Source organism: Heloderma suspectum, chromosome 2 (genome assembly GCF_057233095.1).
Source record: "Heloderma suspectum isolate Gila_16-S chromosome 2, 16-S_ref, whole genome shotgun sequence".
Taxonomy (NCBI): Eukaryota; Metazoa; Chordata; class Lepidosauria; order Squamata; family Helodermatidae; genus Heloderma; species Heloderma suspectum.
In genome coordinates this window covers 347336371-347355010 of record NC_139459.1, presented here as the reverse complement: position 1 = coordinate 347355010, position 18640 = coordinate 347336371, and the positions used below count along the sequence as shown (strand labels likewise).

General features: G+C 47.7%; 1 protein-coding gene and 1 long non-coding RNA gene across 4 annotated transcripts in view; one reads left to right on the top strand and one right to left on the bottom strand.

Annotated features, from left to right (window-relative positions):
• Positions 1 to 740: 740 nt before the first annotated feature.
• On the bottom strand, positions 741 to 17976 carry LOC146355403 (uncharacterized). Of its 2 annotated transcripts, XM_084830632.1 has the most exons (4): positions 17872 to 17976; positions 9437 to 9575; positions 4181 to 4275; positions 742 to 956 (listed from the first exon to the last, which is right to left on the bottom strand). In XM_084830632.1, exons 1-4 carry the CDS (start codon positions 17934 to 17936, stop codon positions 914 to 916), a joined length of 342 nt encoding a protein of 113 aa, XP_084686758.1. In that variant the 5' UTR covers positions 17937 to 17976; the 3' UTR covers positions 742 to 913. The 2 variants fall into 2 exon arrangements, 1 of the variants encoding a protein (XP_084686758.1); XR_014787179.1 differs by lacking the exon at positions 9437 to 9575 and having other exon boundaries at positions 741 to 956.
• LOC146355402 (uncharacterized) overlaps positions 16785 to 18640 on the top strand; it is a 14444-nt gene continuing 12588 nt past the window's right edge. Inside the window, exons 1-2 of one of the 2 annotated variants that reach the window (XR_014787183.1) lie at positions 16785 to 17455; positions 18232 to 18309. This is a non-coding gene — a long non-coding RNA (uncharacterized LOC146355402). Of the gene's footprint in view, positions 18310 to 18640 lie in introns of both variants that reach the window. The other variant, XR_014787182.1, reaches the window with a different exon arrangement.

Sequence of the window (18640 nt, the reverse complement as noted above, 5' to 3'; positions counted from 1 at the left end):
GACTTTTCGAAAATGCGCCTTTTCCAGAGGGAAGCTGGGGGGTTGCTCTGGATTGGCGGCCGCAGCATCTGTCGCAAACAAACCCAGTATGCTGTCAGTCCACACTAAATCAGCTGTGTAGACTGGGCCATGTGCTCAGGGAGAAGCCTGTTTAGAAATTATCCCTTTAAAAATTATCCTTTTTACAAATTACCCTATTCAGGGAGGGAGCACAGCTCATGCAAAAAATCCAAGGTTCAATCACTGGCGTCTCCAGTGAATAAAAGGATCAGGTCGAAGGTGATGGGAAAGAGGTCCAATCTGAGAACGTGGAGAACCACTTCCATTCAGAGTGAGCAACACTGGGCTGGAATCTAGCCCAAATAGTCTGTCCTGGTATAGGGCATCTTCCTGTGATCCCGGGGGGGGGGGGGGGAGAGAGAGAGAGAACGAGAACACTTCAACCTGGTAAATGTATTTTGATGAACAGGTGTCTGAAATGTAAAATGCAAGGGTGTGTGCGTGCTCTATGTTACTATATGTTTGATTAAAAAGCTAGGCCAAGGGGTTTGCCTGTTTCCCTTACTTCCGAACTTCCATTGAAAGCACAGGAACAGGGCTAGTAGAAACAGATTGTCACTTTTTGTGTCACACCAACTCATCCATCCATCCTCAACTTTCCAAACTAACTCACTTTAGTGACTCCTTAGTTAGGCCTTAGCAGTATGACCCACACGGGAAAGAAGCCCAAACACGAAGGCTCAGATCCAACTGAACTTTATTCTCATATGGAATTGTGTTTCAACGTAACACAGAGCCTGCTGACAACAAAGGCTGACATCTCTGCAATGTTCAGAGGAGGCAGAGAAGGAGACGGTCTGGTCCACTGCTGGAGAAAGCTGGCAGGCGCTCCTTCCCGCCTCAGCCACTCCTTTCAATAGCCAGGTTGCGTGCGCCAAGGAAGTGATGGATCACTTCTGCAAGAGGAACACATATGAGAATAAGGGGGAAGCAGAAAAGGTGCCTGGCGCGTGCTGGCATGCGCCAGAGATCAAAACAAGCCACGGTGGCTTGCTTGATGATAAGAACATGCCCTTTGTCTGGCAGACGATTGAACGAACTGTGGTTTCTTTTCTCAATCCCTGGGTTGTTTGTTTATGTTTACCTCCTCCTTCGGCTGCTCCCTCCTCGCTGTCTCTGTACCCCTAGTGAGACAATCCATGAACAACCCACAATTCTGGTTTTACAACTAATGACAATCTATGGTTTAAGCAACCCAGAGTTCACAACCCAACAATAAACCATGGGTTCTCCTTCTGTGTAGTTCGTGGTTAACAAACCATGGTTTGTTAGTGCAGCCGCTTTTACCCATCATTACTACCCAGAATTCAAAAACCCATGGGTTATATAAACCATGGGTTAGTCCCACTGATCTTAGAGACCTGGTTAACATGTGACAACAACCCATGGTTTAATTAACCCATGCCTTACCCAGAGTTAATCCATGATTTGGCTGCCAGAAAATCTTGAAAATGGTAGATTGTTCTTTCAATTCCTGGGTTGTTTGGTTCCTGCCCCTTTCGCCCACACCCTCCCAGTATTTCACATAGAAATGTCATGAGAGTCCAGGAAGGAGATGGAGTCTGGCAGACTCCCCCTCACTCATGTCCCTGGGACCTGTTCACTGAGCCTCTGTGCTCATCTGGACCCCCTCACGGAGCAGCCCCATGCCTGGTGAGCAGGTCTGGTAGGTTTTCCCCTCCTTGCAAGGAGTGGAGAACAATGGGTTAACTTAACTCCGTCTGTCAACTCTTGACAGGTGGCTGAGGCAGGAGTTGCCGTTAACACCCTGTTCTCCCCTCCTTGCAAGGAGCAGAGAACAATGGGTTAACGGACGGCAAAGGGGACTCCGGTGGCCGCCACTGTGTGCAACAACGGCAGCTGTGGAACTTCCCTATTTTTAATGTTGGGTAAATGGTGCCTTTACGGCCGCCAATTATGCAACATTAAAAATATGGACGTCCTGGAGCTGCCATTGTTGCGCACAATGGCTGCTCCCTATGAAGGCGGGTGGCCCCGCGGCTTCCTTGGGCACTCATTAGGCCATGCAGCACTGCGAGCGGCGGGCAGTGGCGGCGGCTCAGCGAGCACCCGATGAAGCTGGGCACAGGTGAGTCTGTCCATCCCTAATCCCACATGCTTTGCATCACTGTAGTACTGACAGGTAGAGCAGCCGGTTATTTTTGCCACTCTTGCCCGCCAGCTTGGTAGCCTGGCAAAACAGCCCATGAACAACCCACAGTTCTGGCTTCACACACAAAGACAACCTAAGTTTTACACAGCCCAGAGTTCACAATCAACAACAAACCACGGGTTCTCTTCATAAGTTGTTCGTGGTTAAGAACCCATACGCTGGGTTCAAACAACACAACAACCCATACTTAAGGTTGAGTGTAGATTGTTGTTGAACCATAGGTTGTTGTGTTGTGTGAACCCAGTCACGCTATCAACCATGGATTGCTAGTCATGAACAACCCACAGTTCACAAAGCAACAACAAACTGTGGGTTCTCTTCATGGGTTATTTGTGGTTAACAAACCATGGTTTGTTACTATGGCTGGGCTCACACAACACAACAACCCATGGTTCAACAACAACCCATACTCAACCTTGAGTGTGGGTTGTCGTGTTGTGTGAACCCAGTTAAACCATAGTTCTGGGTTTGTACACAACAACAACCTATGATTCAGCAACCCATACTAATATAAACCATGCTTTAGTGCTACATATGAAACCAGCCAGAGGGACTTATGCCTGAGTAAACAAGATTAAGCTTGCACTGTTCACTGCTGGAAAAGCCTGATCCAACATATCTATATTCGTTGGGCCTACAGCTGCCCTACCACAGAGCATAATGAGGTAACTGAAGATATTTTCATTTTCCCAAGCAGTTTAATCTTTTTATGATCTTCAGACGTTTGTTACTTTTCTTTTTTTTACTGTTTAAGCAGTAAGATGGGGTGTATGGCTGCTACTGCAGTTTTCTTCTTTGATGCTTTTTATTATTTTGAATTTAGTGAAATTAATTATTGTAGGTTTGGATTTTATTGTCGCATTCTTGTTTTGCATTTGCCACCATGGGACCCCTAGTGATTTAAGGTATGGGATACCCCCCTTCCCCCTACCCACACACATATACATATATAGAAGGGTGCAAATATTGACCATTTTTTATTTATGCTGCTGAAGAGGCTGTGGTGGTCAAAACATTCTGGCAAATTCTATATTTAATTTTAATTTTAATATTCTAGTGTATCACATTTGGCTGTATTTTATTTGACAAATTTCTGTCTCATCCTTCAATGCATACTGACAAAGAAGCCAGTAATAACTCATGAGCAAACAATGCATTTGTAAACAATATGCCCAATCATATATTTATAAACTAATTCTAAGTTCTCTGTTATTATCTATGGCTTCAGCAATAAACCTTTTCTACATTTTGTAGTATGATAAACTTCCATATAATTATATTTATGTTTTTATTATTTTAAATGTTTTCACCCATGCCTTTTAGGGCTATGATCTCACAAGGGGGGGCTTCTAGCAATACAGAACAATATAATAAAAATACAAATTAAAACAAAACACCAGATAATATCAACTATATGAGGCTATCATGCATTAAAAATATCAGTCAAGAGAGGCTTACTCACCTTAGTCTGGGTCACACACTGCTCGCTGGATCTCCACCAAAAATGGTGGCTCAGACTTTTTCATAAAGGGCCATGTGTGGTAACAGCAGCTGTAATGCGCCCACTGATGCAAAATTATAGCCGTAAATGGACCATTTATGCCTGTAATTTTGCATAAATGGTTGCTTTATGGCCACCATTTGCACACATAGTCATTTACGAAAAAGGCCAAGCCGCCATTTCCCCACAAAACGGTGGCTCAGTGAGAGATGGGCGATCCCCACGCTTGCTTGACTCGGTGTGCGCCAAGACAGGCAAATGTGGGGTCCATGGACTGGAATCCATGGGGCCAAGCGAGGGGATGTCCGCTGGTCATCCATCCCCTTCCCAGACTCCCATGACATCCTTAGGTTTAAAGAATAAGAGCTTAAATATGGAAGGCTAAACATAAGAATACAGTCCCTGTATGTGTGGTAAGGCCTCCACCATCAACTCACTTCTCTTACCTTTGGCCATGGAATATATTTTCCCAAGCACGGACTTGGTGAGGTGAATAATACAATGGAAAGTCATCTTGGCAGCTTGCTGGGTTCACCTTCACCTGCGTGTAGAAATTAGGATGAAAAGCATCACAGTCGGTCCAGAACATGCAAGGTAAAGAAAGGCCTGTTGCATCCCATCGCCTTCCTAGGACTGCCCACTGTTTTACTGGCCTTGCTCCTTTGCAAGGTCAACATGCAGAAATTAAGCAGGCAAAGTTTCCTCCATCGCTTCATCTCCATGCCAGGAAAAGCGTCACCTGATTCATTTTTGCCTGGTGGGCTGATATTAAAGTAAAAAGGACAGTAAAAAGCCAACAATGCTATTTCACTTCCCATAATCCCGTAATACCCACACCTGGATCTCCCACTGCCCCATCTTTATTTGCCTTCCAGCTAAGATGGAGGGCATGCATACACCATTCCTGCTAGGTCAGAAATGGGCAGCTTCTGGCCCTCTAGATGTTTTGGCCTACAACTCCCATCATCCCTCACCATGGGCTACGCTCAGGGCCAGCGTCAAGGGTAGGCATGGTCGGGCAACTGCTGAGAGCCCACAGCCTACTGGGGGCCCACTGACAAGAGTTCCCTGGAGCTCCTCCTCTTCACCATTGCAACTCGCTTGTTCACCAGCCAGCCACTCTGGCCCAGGCAACGGTGGTGGTGAGGAGGAGCAGCAGCAGATACCCCGGCCGCCTTGCTCCCTGGCCCTCCGCCTGTCCAGCAAGCAAGTGGGAGCAATGATGAGAAAGAGGAGGAGGCGCAAGAGCAGCTGGAGATAATGGCGGTCTGAAGGTAGGGTCACCGATGGAGGGGGCCCATGGCGGGTGTCTTGCCCAAGGGCCCACAAAAGCCTGGAGCTGGCCCTGGCTATGCTGGCTAGGGCTCATGGGAGTTGTAGGCCAAAACTTCTGGAGGGCCACATGTTTCCCACTAAATGTACCCTTCTGAGGGGTTCCCCCCCGACCTTTAAATGCACTGCAATATCATCTAAAAAAATAACAACACAAGAACAGTTTATACACAGAAGGCCATGGGAGGGGGAGCAGTTTGATAAGGGGCACCATTAAGGTTAACAGTGCAATCCAAAACTCCCAGTTAAGTGTGTATAGGATTGCAGCCTAAATCAACCAGAACACACACAGATCTTAGTAACAGGATTGATCAGTCCAAAGAAAATGCTCATAGAATCATAGAATAGTAGGTTGGAAGGGGCCTTTAGGACCACCGAGTCCAACCCCCTGCTCAATGCAGGGGTCCAAGTCAAAGCATCCCTGACAGATGGCTGTCCAGCCTCGTCTTGAATGCCTCCAGTGTGGGAGAGCCCATCACCTCCCTAGGGAATTGGTTCCATTGTTGTATTGCTCTAACAGTAAGGAAGTTTTCCTGATGTTCAGCCAGAATCTGGCTTCCTGTCACTTGAGCCCATTATTCCGTGTCCTGTACTCTGAGATGATCAAGAAGAGATCCTGGCCTTCCTCTCTGGGACAACCTTTCAAGTACTTGAAGAGTGCTATCCTATCTCCCCTCAGTCTTCTCTTCTCAAGGCTAAACATGCCCAGACCTTTCACTCTCTCCTCATAGGGCTTTGTTTCCAGTCCCCTGATCATCTTTGTTGCCCTCCTCTGAACCTTTTCCAGTTTGTCTGCATCCTACTTAAAGTATGGTGCCCAGAACTGGACACAGTACTTCAGATGAGGCCTAACCAGTGCTGAGTAGAGGGGAACTAGTACTTCCTGGGATTTGGAAGCTATGCTTCTATTCATGCAGCCCAAAAGAGCATTTTCCCTTTTTGCAGCCACATCACATTGTTGGCTCATCTTCAGCTTGTGATCGACAGCAATTCCAAGATCCTTCTTGCTTGTAGTATTGTTGAGCCAAGTACCCCCCATCTTGTTAACTGTGCATTTGGTTTCTTGTAGGGATGGCGGAGAATTTCTCCACGAATCTCGGGGAGGCCGAATGCCAACGCATTTGGCCCCCCGAAATTGGCAGTGAAATTCTCTGCCCCCCCGCCCCCCCCAGGATGGGACTTACCTCCCTCGAATGTCCCTCTCGGCGGCGGGTCCCGGCGGCATTTCGGTGGGGGCGGGGGCGGCGGCCAGTCTTCCGACCGGCTGCCACCGCCGCCATTTCCAAGTAAATGTAAAACCCCCCCCCACACACGTGATAGGCTACGTAACGATTTACGTAGCCTATCAAGGCTAGATTTCCAAAGTCAGCCGTGATAGGCTACGTAAATCGTTACGTAGCCTATCACGTCTCTGTGTTGTTTTTTTTAACATTCACTTTTATATTTCGCAGCCGGGGAGACAGGGCGCTTCTCCCCAGCCTGAATTTCGGCTGGGCGAGGCGGAGCGCCTCCCCCCCGGCCTGAATTTCAGCTGGGCGAGGCGGGGCGCCTCCCCCCTGGCCTGAACTTCGGGGGGAGAACCGAAGCGCCTCCCCCCCACCGCGAAGCAAGGTGCAGGACCAGGTAAGTGACTTTCGTACATCCCTAGATTCTTTTTCCTAGGTGCAGAACTTGGCATTTATCCCTACTAAATCTCATTCTGTTGTTTTCTGCCCAACGTTCCAGCCTATCAAGATCACTTTGAATTTTGTTTCTGTAGCTATCCCACCCAATTTTGTGTCATCTGCAAATTTGATCAGCATTCCCTGCACCTCCTCATCCAAGTCATGAATAAAAATTTTAAAGAGCACTGGGCCCAGAACTGAGCCCCGCGGTACCCTGCTCGTTACCTCTCCCCAGTTTGCTGACCCATTCCTTGCCCGGAAAACTGCACCATCTTAAATTTGCAATGGAAAAGTCAATGAATAAATTTGTTTTCTTGTCTGTCGTCACTACATGATCACACAAGTTGCTCCAGCCAAGATCTACAAGCGTAATGCTGTAATCCTATATGTGTTTAGACAGTTTAGACAGAAATAAGTCCTAAAAACTCCCAGCATCCCCCAGCCAGCTATGCTGGCTGGAAAATGCTGGGAGTTGTAAGGTTTATTTCTGTCTAAACATGCAAAGGATTGTGCCCTCAACTCACACAAATTTGAATGAAGATATAGCAACTCTTACACACAGCTGTCCCAACATGATATCAGAATCAACCCTTAGACTAAATTTACAAGGGTGAAGAAATTCTTTCTCAGTGGGTCCGGGATGAGAGTTGGTTGACAAATAATGCAAGATTACCCTTGGCCCAAATGCAGATCCAAGCACTGAGCTTTCGATGTCATTTGCCAAAGAAAAGAAAAATACACACATATTTATGTGCGTGGGGAAAAAAGCTCGCAATCTAACAGGGAAGCGGGATGGAATTACCCTAGTGGTGGAAAAGTGATCTCCAGGCGATCAAGCTTGACACGTTCGCCCTTCCCTAGCTGTGACCACCCTATGCTTAGAAGGCCTTTGCGCATATTTCAAAACATTGCCATGTCCACGCAGCGCTGCCATCTTCCATGCTAAGCCCGCCTAGTTGTTTTCACCTCTCCTAGCATATTGTGTCTTCGAAACCTATTTCAGTAAGAATTCTAAAACGATTATTGCAGCATTTCCATCGCTCCTCTCTGAATCCTTCATCAGCTGTGCGACATCCTGAGCTGCAGATTGGCGGCGTGTGGCACATGGCCACCAAGCTGATTCATGCAGCCAAACTGTTCCCCCCATCCGCCCAAAGGCATCAAGGGCTGCGGGGGGGGGGGGCACTGGTGAGCTCGTGACCCAGCCAGGGTTGCGTGGAGGCACCGGACCCTCCGCCCAGTGGCTGTGAGCTGTGCAACGACAGCAGCCCTCCTGCAAGCCGCTGCAATGGTGGAAGTCACTGCCGTTGTGCAGAGCCCCCACAAGCAGGCAGCAGTTCCTCTGCACAATCGTGGCAGGACCACAAGCCCACCGGCAGCCCCACGCACTCCCAGAGATCCCTGTGTGGGCAGCCAGCTGCATGAAACTGCCCTGGTTGGGACACCAAAGGAACGCCGTGCAGAAGGGCTCCCCCCCGCTCTTCCTGAACGCAGCACCGCGTCTGTGTAACCCAGGATGGCCTGTCCCACTTCTCAGCAGTGACATGCAGCTGGCGCAGGTTCGGCTTTGGAGCCGCTCCAGCTCCCAGGCGCTCCTTCTCCGTGTTTGCGTGGGCACAGCATCTGCATCAGGAGGCCTGGCGACAGCAATTGGCGCCAGAGAACCGGATATCCATTCTCAGCTTATCCTGCCAGGTTCAACACACCCAGCGCTTTAGAGGCTCAGTGCTCACTTTCCTGATCAGCTGCAAGACTCTTGCTGTTTGGCACTGAAGCAGCAAAGGCTGCTCCCAGACGAGGCTCTCGTCCTGAAGTTGGCCTGCCTCAAGCATGGAATTGGGGGTGGCGGCGGCCCAGATGTTGCCACTTGTTATGCTCCCATGTTTGCCCACTGTTTCGTCTGTCTTCTGTCTTACCAGGCAAAAAACAATGACGGAGAAAATGGCGGAATAGGTGCACAATGCTTTCTGACAGGGAGGGCTGGGATAGGCGCCCTCCATTTGGAAGCACCCCAAATGGCGTTATCCTGAGGTAGGTGATGTAGTATCAGCCCCAGGACTAAGCGCCTGGCTCCATCTTACACCTAGCCCCCTTCCCCTGAAACTTCCAGCTGAGAATTCTGAAGGCCCCCCCCCCCCCGACACCCCAATCCAACAGACTGAGAAAGCCAGCACTCACACTGGCTGCCTCTCTGTTGCTGTTTATCTCCTCTTACCTCTCTCCTATACCGGTAATTTTCCCTACAGCACCGAGGGTGTGTGTGTGCTTTGAGGTGAAAACCCACAGAAAGGAAAAGGGTTAAATGTGTGTGTCCTTGTCCACCCGAGATAGCAACCTCTGTGGCTGCTTTATGTTAAAAACAACAACAGACTGCTCATATTATTGTACTGAAATAGATATCTGAAGAAGAAAAAACAGTATGATATAAATATCTTTAAAAATACATATGATTTAGCATCACATGGAATTTGGGTCTCAGCCACTAGAACAGAAGAGTTATCCTCTGAGTGGAAGGCAAAATCACCCAGGGTCACTAGTCCATATGAGTTGGGAAGAACATCCTTCCCTACCCCACTTCTATATTTCATTTTGCTACTGATCTAGTCTCCTAATGAATTGAAAACCACCTTAATGTTCAGCTCTGAAGCCAAAAATGCCTCCCCCACCTCCATTATTCTACTAGTGACCAAAGAGGTTCCAACTTACAAGTGGCGTAGTCTCTGCTGTCTTGGATGTCTTCTGGTGATGTCCTTTGAGAATCTCAGGCGGCTTATGTACCCATTGGGTAGTGGCCCACTCAATGGGCTGATGGGTGGAATCACTGGTTGAAATGTCACAATCCTCCCTTGAAGACAGTTTGTGCAGGTTATGCTGGTACTCCCTTTGCTGTCCCTGCTGACTAGTGTGGGTGGGTGATTGTCCAATTTCAGCTCCGTCATGGGCCCTTGAGGTAGCACTGGAGCGTATTCCTGCCCCGTACGAGAGCTCTATAAACTACTTAATGCTTAATTGTTTATAGAGATGAAAGAAGGAAATGTGCAAGACCGGTTTTACAGTGTGAGTAAAAGCCTTCCGTATTCCAGATGTGTCACAGTTATAAATCGTATTGCATGAAGGGTAGTCAGATTTGGGATGATGACCACACATGGCTATTTAATTTAAGCCTCAGTTTAGTCCCATAAATCAAATGTATTGCTGTAGTAAAAAGCGTTTGTCAAGATTGTGATACCTTCAAAAGACACAAAGCAATTGCAGCATGGGTGTGCAGCCAGTTATCTAAAAAGAAAACAAAACTAGACAAAAACAACCTTGACTCAGTACCATAACTAGTGGGTGAAGTAATCTACAATGGACACAATCTGAATGGGCATAAAAAAAATCATGTAATATATTCTTAGCTATTAAAATAATGCTGAGATGCCTTAAGTGAAGTCAGATTGTTTGCCCAATTTATTTTATTAAAAAAATTATATTCCGCTGTTCTTTATAAAATAAACCCAAAGTGGTTTACAAAACAATAAATAAAACACATAACTTAGGCCAAATTACTAAAATTAATTTCATACAATAAACCAAGAGGATAAACCAGTTAAGAATTTAAAACAGGGAGGCAGAACTTTGACCCACACTAAACGCTCAGCAAAAGGCCTTAACAGTTCACTTGAAGTTTAAAAGAAAGGGAACCTACCAAACTTCTCTGGGAAAGGCATTCTACAAAATGGGGGCCACAACAGAAAAGGCCCTGTCTTGCCCAGTTTGGGCCCAATGTTGTATGATGGGCAGCTGCTCTCCAAGGCAGGGGTCTTTCATGTCACCTCCTACCTGATGTTTTTACCTAGTTATCTCAGCGATTGAGCCTGAGAACTCCTGCATGCAAAACATATGCTTTACCACTGAGCCATGGTCTCTCACCAATATTAAATTATGCAATTGCTTTGAGGCTTAGTGAGGGCAGCAGGCCTGGCAGAGCAGTACAAGCACAGCATCTCAGTGGCCCTGTCCGGGCAGCCTTATAAACTGGTCAAATGAAGGATTTCCTCTCAAAGCAAATGCTACCTTGAAGAAAGACATCAGCAGGGGAGGAAAAGGCTACATTCTTCTTCCACACCTGCTGTGATCTGATATTTATCAGTCTCCTCCAGCTAATGCTACCTGTATTTTTTAAACCTACATGTTAAATCAAAAGAAGCATTTAATGTCACATCTACTGTGGTCCTGAGTGACATGAGGTTAGGCTTAGTTACAAGCTAACTTACAGCAGGACACTGGACCTAGGCTCCTGTCCATTTTGACAAAGCCCCCCTCCCTGCCCCAGGTGCCCTGTTCGAAAGCAAAACCCTACTCTCTCTGGGTTTATAACAATGTGTCGTTTTGGCCAAAACTGATCTGTCCCATATTGTTGTTGTTGTTGTACAGTCATTAAGTCGTTAAGTCGTGTCCGACTCTTCGTGACCCCATGGACCATAGCACGCCAGCCGGTCTTCCTGTCCTCCGCTCTCTCCCGGAGTGTGCTCAAGTTCATATTCATTGCATCGGTGATGCTATCTAGCCATCTCATCCTCTGCCGTCCCCTTCTCCTTTTGCCTTCAATCTTTCCCAGCATCAGGGTCGTTTCCAGGGACTTTTCTCTTCACATTAGGTGGCCAAAATATTTGAGCTTCAGCTTCAGTATCTGTCCTTCCAATGAGCAGTCAGGGTTGATTTCCTTTAGGACTGACTAATTTGACCTCCTTGCAGTCCAGGGGACTCGTAAGAGTCTTCTCCAGCACCACAGTTCGAAAGCATCAATTCTTCCGCACTCAGCCTTCCTTATAGTCCAGCTCTCACAGCCATACATTACTACTGGGAAAACCATAGCTTTGATTAGACAGACCTTTGTTGGCAAGGTGACCTTTGTCTCTGCTTCTTACTATGCTGTCTAGGTTTGCCATAGCTTTCCTCCCAAGGAGCAAGCGTCTTTTAATCTCATGGCTACACAGTCACCGTTTGCGGTGATCTTGGAGCCCAAGAAAATAAAATCTGTCACTGCTTCCATTTCTTCCCCTTCTATATGCCAGGAAGTGATGGGGCCAGATGCCATGATCTTCGTTTTTTGAATGTTGAGTTTCAAACCAGCTTTTCCACTCTCCTCTTTCACCCTCAACAAGAGGCTCTTTAGATCCTCTTCACTTTCTGCCATTAGGGTGGTCTCATCTGCGTATCTGAGGTTGTTGATAATTCTCCCGGCAATCTTAATTCCGGACTGTGATTCATCCAACCTAGCGTTTCTCATGATGTACTCTGCATATAGGGACCGCGGTGGCTTAGTGGTTAAGACGCTGAACTGTAGACTGGAAGGTCGGCAGGTCAGCAGTTCGAGACCCGAGTGCTACGTGACGGAGTGAGCTCCCGTCTTCAGTCCCAGCTCCTGCCAACCTAGCAGTTTGAAAGCAAGAAATTGCAAGTAGATAAATAGGTACTGCCTCGGCAGGAAAGGTAACAGCATTCCGTGCACCTCGGTGTTCAGTCATGCCGGCCACATGACCATGGAAGCGTCTTCGGACAGCGCTGGCTCTTCGGCTTAGAAATGGGGATGAGCACTGCACCCTAGAGTCAGACACGACTGGTTGGGGACACCTTTACTTTTTTACTCTGCATATAAGTTAAATAAGCAGGGCGACAATATGCAGCCTTGTCGTACTCCTTTCTCAATTTTGAACCAATTGGTTGTTCCATGTCTGGTTCTTACTGTTGCTTCTTGACCCTCGTACAGGTTTCTCAGGAGACAGGTAAGGTGGTCTGGTACTCCCATCTCTTTAAGAATTTGCCACAGTTTGTTGTGATCCACACAATCAAAGGCTTTAGCGTAATCAATGAAGCAGAAATAGACGTTTTTCTGGAATTCTTTGCTTTCTCCATGATCCAGTGAATGTTGGCGATTTGATCTCTAGTTCCTCTGCCTCTTCGAAACCCAGCTTGTACTTCCGGTAGTTCTCGGTTCACATACTGCTGAAGCCTAGCTTGTAGGATTTTGAGCATAACCTTACTGGCATGTGACATGAGTGCAATTGTACGGAAGTTTGAACACTCTTTGGCATTGCCCTTCTTTGGAATTGGGATGTCAACTGACCTTTTCCAGTCTTGTGGCCACTGTTTCTCAGCTATTTAAGCTGAGCTGCTGATATCCAGTGCATTGTGATGCTCAGCCAAGACCCTTGGTGTAACTCCCGTGTGGCACTTTGCTTGCATGCATGCTTGTTTGCATGCATTCTTTGTTTGCATGCATGCTTGTTTGTAATACGTCATCTCCCTTTAACACTGAGAAGCCAGAGTGGCATTTGTTGCACATATTTGGGAAACAATTCTACATGTTAAGCTCGAATATGAACCTCACACTTAGGGGAAAGATGAAAAATACAATGTAATGGGACATCTATAATGGGGGCCAGGTTACGTGAAGGACTGCCTGTTCCCACCTGTGAAGATCAGCCCTGGAGGCCCTGCTCTGCATTCTGCCACCTTCTGAGTCATAGAGTTGGAAGGGGCCATTTAGGCCATCAAGTCCAACCCCCTGCTCAGTGCAGGAATCCAGTTTAAAGCATCCCTGACAGATGATTGGTCTCTGCTTGAATATCTCCAGCCATGGAGAGGCCACCACCTCCCATGGCAATTGGTTCCATTGTCTGAATGCTCTGACTGTTAAGAAGTTTCTTCTGATGTTCAACCAAAACCTGACTTTCTGCAACTTAAGCACATTATTTTGTGTCCTACTGTCTTGGGTGATAGAGAACAGGTTGCGACCCTCTTCAATGTGACTTTTAGGTACTTGACAAGTGCTATCATATCCCACCCTCGGTCTTCTCTTCTTTATCTGAATCCTTCTGATAGCATGGTGTCCAGAACTGAACAACTACCCAAGGTGAGGTCTGACCAGCACACAGTAGGGTGGAACTATTAAGCGCTGTGATTCTGAAACCATACTTCTATTGATGCAACCTAAAATTGCATTTGCCTTTTTTGCAGCCATATCACACTGCTGACTCATATTCAGGTTGTGATCGTCTACAAGTACAACATGTATGATTGCCAAGTCAGGTGTCCCACATCTTACACCTGTGCATTGGATTTCTTTTTCCTAAATGAAGAACTTTGCACTTGTCTCCACTTATTTTCATTCTGTCATTTTCTGCCGTGTTTTCTAACTTATCAAGGTCTTTTTGAATTATATTTGTCTTCTAAGGTATTAACTATCCTGCCCAGTTTTGTGTCATCTGCAAATCTGTTATGCATTCCCCCCACCTCTTCTTCCAAGTCATTAATAAAAAATGCTGAAGAATACAGGGCCCAGGACCGAGCCCTGCGGCACCCCCCTCGATACCTCCCTCCAGTTTTATGAGGAACCATTGATGAGCGCTCTTTGAGTCTGGTTCTCCAGCCAGCTGTGGATCCACCTAGTAGCAGTGGCATATTAACTTGCTTGTTAATCAGGGTATCTTGGGGCACTTTGTCAAATGCCACGCTAAAGTCAAGATATATTGGGCATCTCTACACCAGCATAAAATCCTGCATTTAAAACGGGGCTTTCTGCTTCCATTTTAAATGCAGGATCACGACTCCCTTCTCCACCTGCTTCCTTTCCCCCCACCCCCTTCCCCTTCCCCCTCCTTCTCCCCATAGCTGATTCTTCCATTATCTTTCATTGATCTCCCTCCTCTTCTTGCTGCTTTTCCTCTTTTCACGGAAACTGAAGCGGAACACAGTGGGGTAATTTGATAGCTCATTATTGGCGATCTATTTAAAAACGGAGTAAAGGGCATTTAGTGCAGGAGATGCCTTGGATGATCACGGTGTCATGCAGAGAGCCTGCAAACTTCGGTGAAGGAGCAATCTCAATCTCAGGATAAAAGCTCCATGTGAAGAAAGTGATTGTGTCCACAGCATTTCCACGAGCTACTAAGGAAGTTACCTGATTTAAAAATGAAATAAGATGGCCTGACGTGTTGACAATTCCATGCTGGATTCTAGTGATCACTGCATCAGTGTCCAGGTGCCTTCACCTTATGACAAGAGACAAAGCCGTTTATGTTGTGGCACCCCGTTTCTGGCATTTCTGTTCTCTTTCCAGTGCCAGGTGTAGTTTTGTTTGTTTGTTTGGCTAGGCCTTTCACTTGCCTGAGGTTTTGTGTTGGCATTGTATCTTATTTTATTGCTCTGCTGTGTCTTTTCTTACTGTGATTTCAGCTTCTGCTATTGGGTGGTATACAAAAAAACAAACTCCCTCAATTCATTATTTTAAATTGTGACTTTATTATTTCTGTTGGATGGCATTGCTAGAGGACAGCCTAGCAATATTCTAAGGAAATCTGATGTCAGGCCTCTTGAACATTGTACTTCACTCGTTAATCTAGCAGCAGCTATTGAATTTAATATGAATTCTGTTTTGGTTTCCCTGAGGCACTCTTCATCAAACCAGACTATCAAGGGTAGGCACGGTTGGGCACCTGCTGAGGGCCCCTCCCAATCAAGGGCCCACTGACAAGACCCCCCTGGAGTTGCTCCCCCTCTTTGCCACAGCAACCTGCTCGTTCACCCGCCTCTCGCTCTGATTGAGACAACGGTGGTGGTGAGGAGGAGCAGGAGATGCCACAGCCTCCTTGCTCCCTGGCTGTCCACCTGCCAAGCAAGGAAGTGGCAGCCATGATGGGAATGAGGCTGAGGGGCAAGAGCAGCTGGTGGCAATGGCGGTGAGAAGGCCGTTTCGCTGAGCGAGGAGGGGGGCTCACAGTGGGTGTCTTGCCCAAGGGCCCCCCAAAAACCTGGAGCTGGGGCTGCCTACAGCCCCCCAAGTCCTTGACAGCAGACCCCAGGATGCCAAGTCCATGGCCACGACCACCTTAAAAATACTAACTTATGAAAATAAATTACAATTAATATGTGGAAGTTTTCTTGAATTTTATATGGAGAAATGTGATCCACCACAAAATCAGTGCAGGCCAGCAACAAGACATGAAAATAGAATAAAAAAGCCCAATCCTCTAATAAACTGTTGTTAAGTTCCTCACTTTAAAAAAAAGTCAGGTACTACTCCCTTTTGTACACCCAAATCACGATGTATAGGAAAATGAAAGCAGAACACCAAATAGTTGGAGGGTGGAGTCTTTTGCTCCAACCCAATATAGAACAGACTTAACATTACTCCATTACTACAATAAGAACAACAACATAAAATAGCTTACAGTGCAATCTTATTCTGTTTAGACAGAAAAAAAAGTCCTACAACTCCCAGCATGGCTGGCTGGGGCATCCTGGGAGTCGTAGGGCTTTTTTCTGTCTAAACATGCATAGGATTGCCTGCACGCTTAACTGACTAGCCCACTCAATGTTCTACTGCCCACACCACACTAATTCCACAGCTTTTCTAATACAGCCTGGCCACCTATTCCCCCCCTACGTCGCTTAAATCACCCTAACCGGCCTTCCCTGGTTAAAGCAACCTTTACATCCAGGGGGCTCTTTCTCAGCATACATACACCTAAAGGAACAGACGTCATTTCCCCCTCCTTGGCGTTGGGCCCTCTCGCCACTAACCCTCCCCAGCAAAAGCCACCTACTCCAACAAGCTTTAGTTTGGCATTCACCTATTTAATTTGCATCCCACCTACTCCAACAAGCTTTAGTTTGGCATTCACCTATTTAATTTGCATCCCACCTACTCCAACAAGCTTTAGTTTGGCATTCACCTATTTAATTTGCATCCCACCTACTCCAACAAGCTTTAGTTTGGCATTCACCTATTTAATTTGCATCCCACCTACTCCAACAAGCTTTAGTTTGGCATTCACCTATTTAATTTGCATCCCACCTACTCCAACAAGCTTTAGTTTGGCATTCACCTATTTAATTTGCATCCCACCTACTCCAACAAGCTTTAGTTTGGCATTCACCTATTTAATTTGCATCCCACCTACTCCAACAAGCTTTAGTTTGGCATTCACCTATTTAATTTACATCCCACCTACTCCAACAAGCTTTAGTTTGGCATTCACCTATTTAATTTGCATCCCACCTACTCCAACAAGCTTTAGTTTGCATTCCTAATGAGAGGCGTAATACGACAGTCCTCCTTCGCTACTCGTGAACTTGGCTGCCAGAGAATTAACAATATTTTGTGTGCTATGAGACTGAACCCACCCTTCCCCCCACGCCAATTTTTCGTCACTACTTGAGGTGCTCGACGTCGGGGAATCATCCACTGACGGGACACCTCAGCAGGCGGCGTTTAATGGGCATCCTTGTTTTGCAGCACATCAGGCCACTATGCATTCTTATTTTCTCCCTCAACGGCATCCCGTTTTCAGCGGCAACGCCGAACGTGGGTCGCGGTTTGCGCCGCGCCGACCCGGAAAGGACGGGTCCGGCCCAGCTGCAAGGCCGCGCCCAGCTGCTCCGGGGATGGGCCCGGGTCGCGGCTGTGCCGCTCGTCTCGCGGCCCGGCCCTGGGAGCGGGCTGGAGGCGGGGGGGAGCCTCCTCTCGAGCCCACACCACGGGCACTTTAAGGTCGGTGCCTCGTTTCTTTAGTCTGCAGCTTCAGGCTCGGAGGGGAAACCAGCGACGAGCAGACCCGCAACGAGAGAGCGGCGGCGGGGCGGCAGCGACGCCGGCCAGGGTCGCCGCCGCGGGAAGCAAGCGGGGAGAAGGCGAGGCTCGAACCGTCGCAGGACCTGCCGAATAAAAGCGGCGGCGGGGTGTGTGCGTGCGTGCGAATGTCTGGATTTTGGAGAAGCGTCGTTTTGGCGACGTGGGGAGCAAAGGGGTCATCGGGGGAATGGCTCGGAGGGCGAGGCAGCACCCTCCCAGGGGCGGGTATGTAAACGTGCGGGGGGGCGGGTTACAGCCGGCTTGGTTCGGCTCGGCTGGGGGCGTAGCGACTTGGATTCCTGCACTGAGCAGGGGGGTGGACTCGATGGCCTTGGAGGCCCCTTCCAACCCTACTGTTCTGTGACGTCTGGTCTTAGGAACCCAGCTCCTCCACAATTCCCGCCAGCGCGCAGCTGGGGGTTTTCGCTCGAGGCTTCACATTCCCTCGTCTTCCCGAGCTTACTGACAAGTTGATCTTGGCACCTTTAAAAAAACAACAACTAAAAATGCTGCCTGTGCTTACAGAAAGCCTAGTGGAAGACGCTCCCCTTGATGCGGCCACGGCCTCAGTCTGGTCGGTGTATTCATATCCCTGCAGCCCTACAGTCCCAGCAGCTTCTGAAAGGGCGCCAGGAAGTGAAGGGAGCCAACCTATACAGCGCTAGAAAGGGGGTGTCTCTACATTAAGCAAAAAACCTATCTCCTTACTGGGGCCTTCTGCTTTCGATTTCTTTGCAGGATTAGAATGGGCTTCTTTACATGGCAGACATGGGGTTTGAATCAAGGGAGGGCCTCCCTCCCTCCCTGGCATGTGTGCAAATGAGCAGGGGTGGGGGGAGGCTTGTTTTAATTGCTTAACTTGTGCTGTACCGTTTCCTTGCAGCCCCCAGGAAAACTACGACTTCTGAGTATATGTAAGATTGTGCTGTAAGTCTGTAACCCTCGGCGCACTTACTTGGGGGTAAGCTCCATTGAACTTAATAGGGTGCTCAGAATCAACAGAGGTGGTTGATTCTGAGCTTGGTGGGGTAGGGCATCAGATCAGTCTCCCTTCATTGCAGGGAGGCATTTTCCCCTCTTCTCCCTCTGACTGACTTGTAATCAAGAAATGTGCTCAAGCAGTTACGTGGCAGGCACGCGGTTTGAATCCAGGAAAGTCCTTACTTGGTAAATTCAAAGTGCTATGCCGGTGTTACACGCTGCTGATAGGGTGCCATTACCTTTTATTACTAGCTTATCTCCAATATTTTTGGAAGTGGATAAAGGGGGAAATGTGCGGGAGAGGTACTGGA

Bases quoted from the DNA above. Each gene is read 5' to 3' on its own strand.
- LOC146355403 (XM_084830632.1), bottom strand. From the start codon at position 17,936: ATGAATACACCGACCAGACTGAGGCCGTGGCCGCATCAAGGGGAGCGT. The intron at 9,576-17,871 runs GTAAGCACAGGC...ACTGTCTTCAAG, and splicing joins CGTCTTCCACTAGGCTTTCT to GGAGGATTGTGACATTTCAA. The intron at 4,276-9,436 runs GTAAGTTGGAAC...TTCTACACGCAG, and splicing joins CAGCAGAGACTACGCCACTT to GTGAAGGTGAACCCAGCAAG.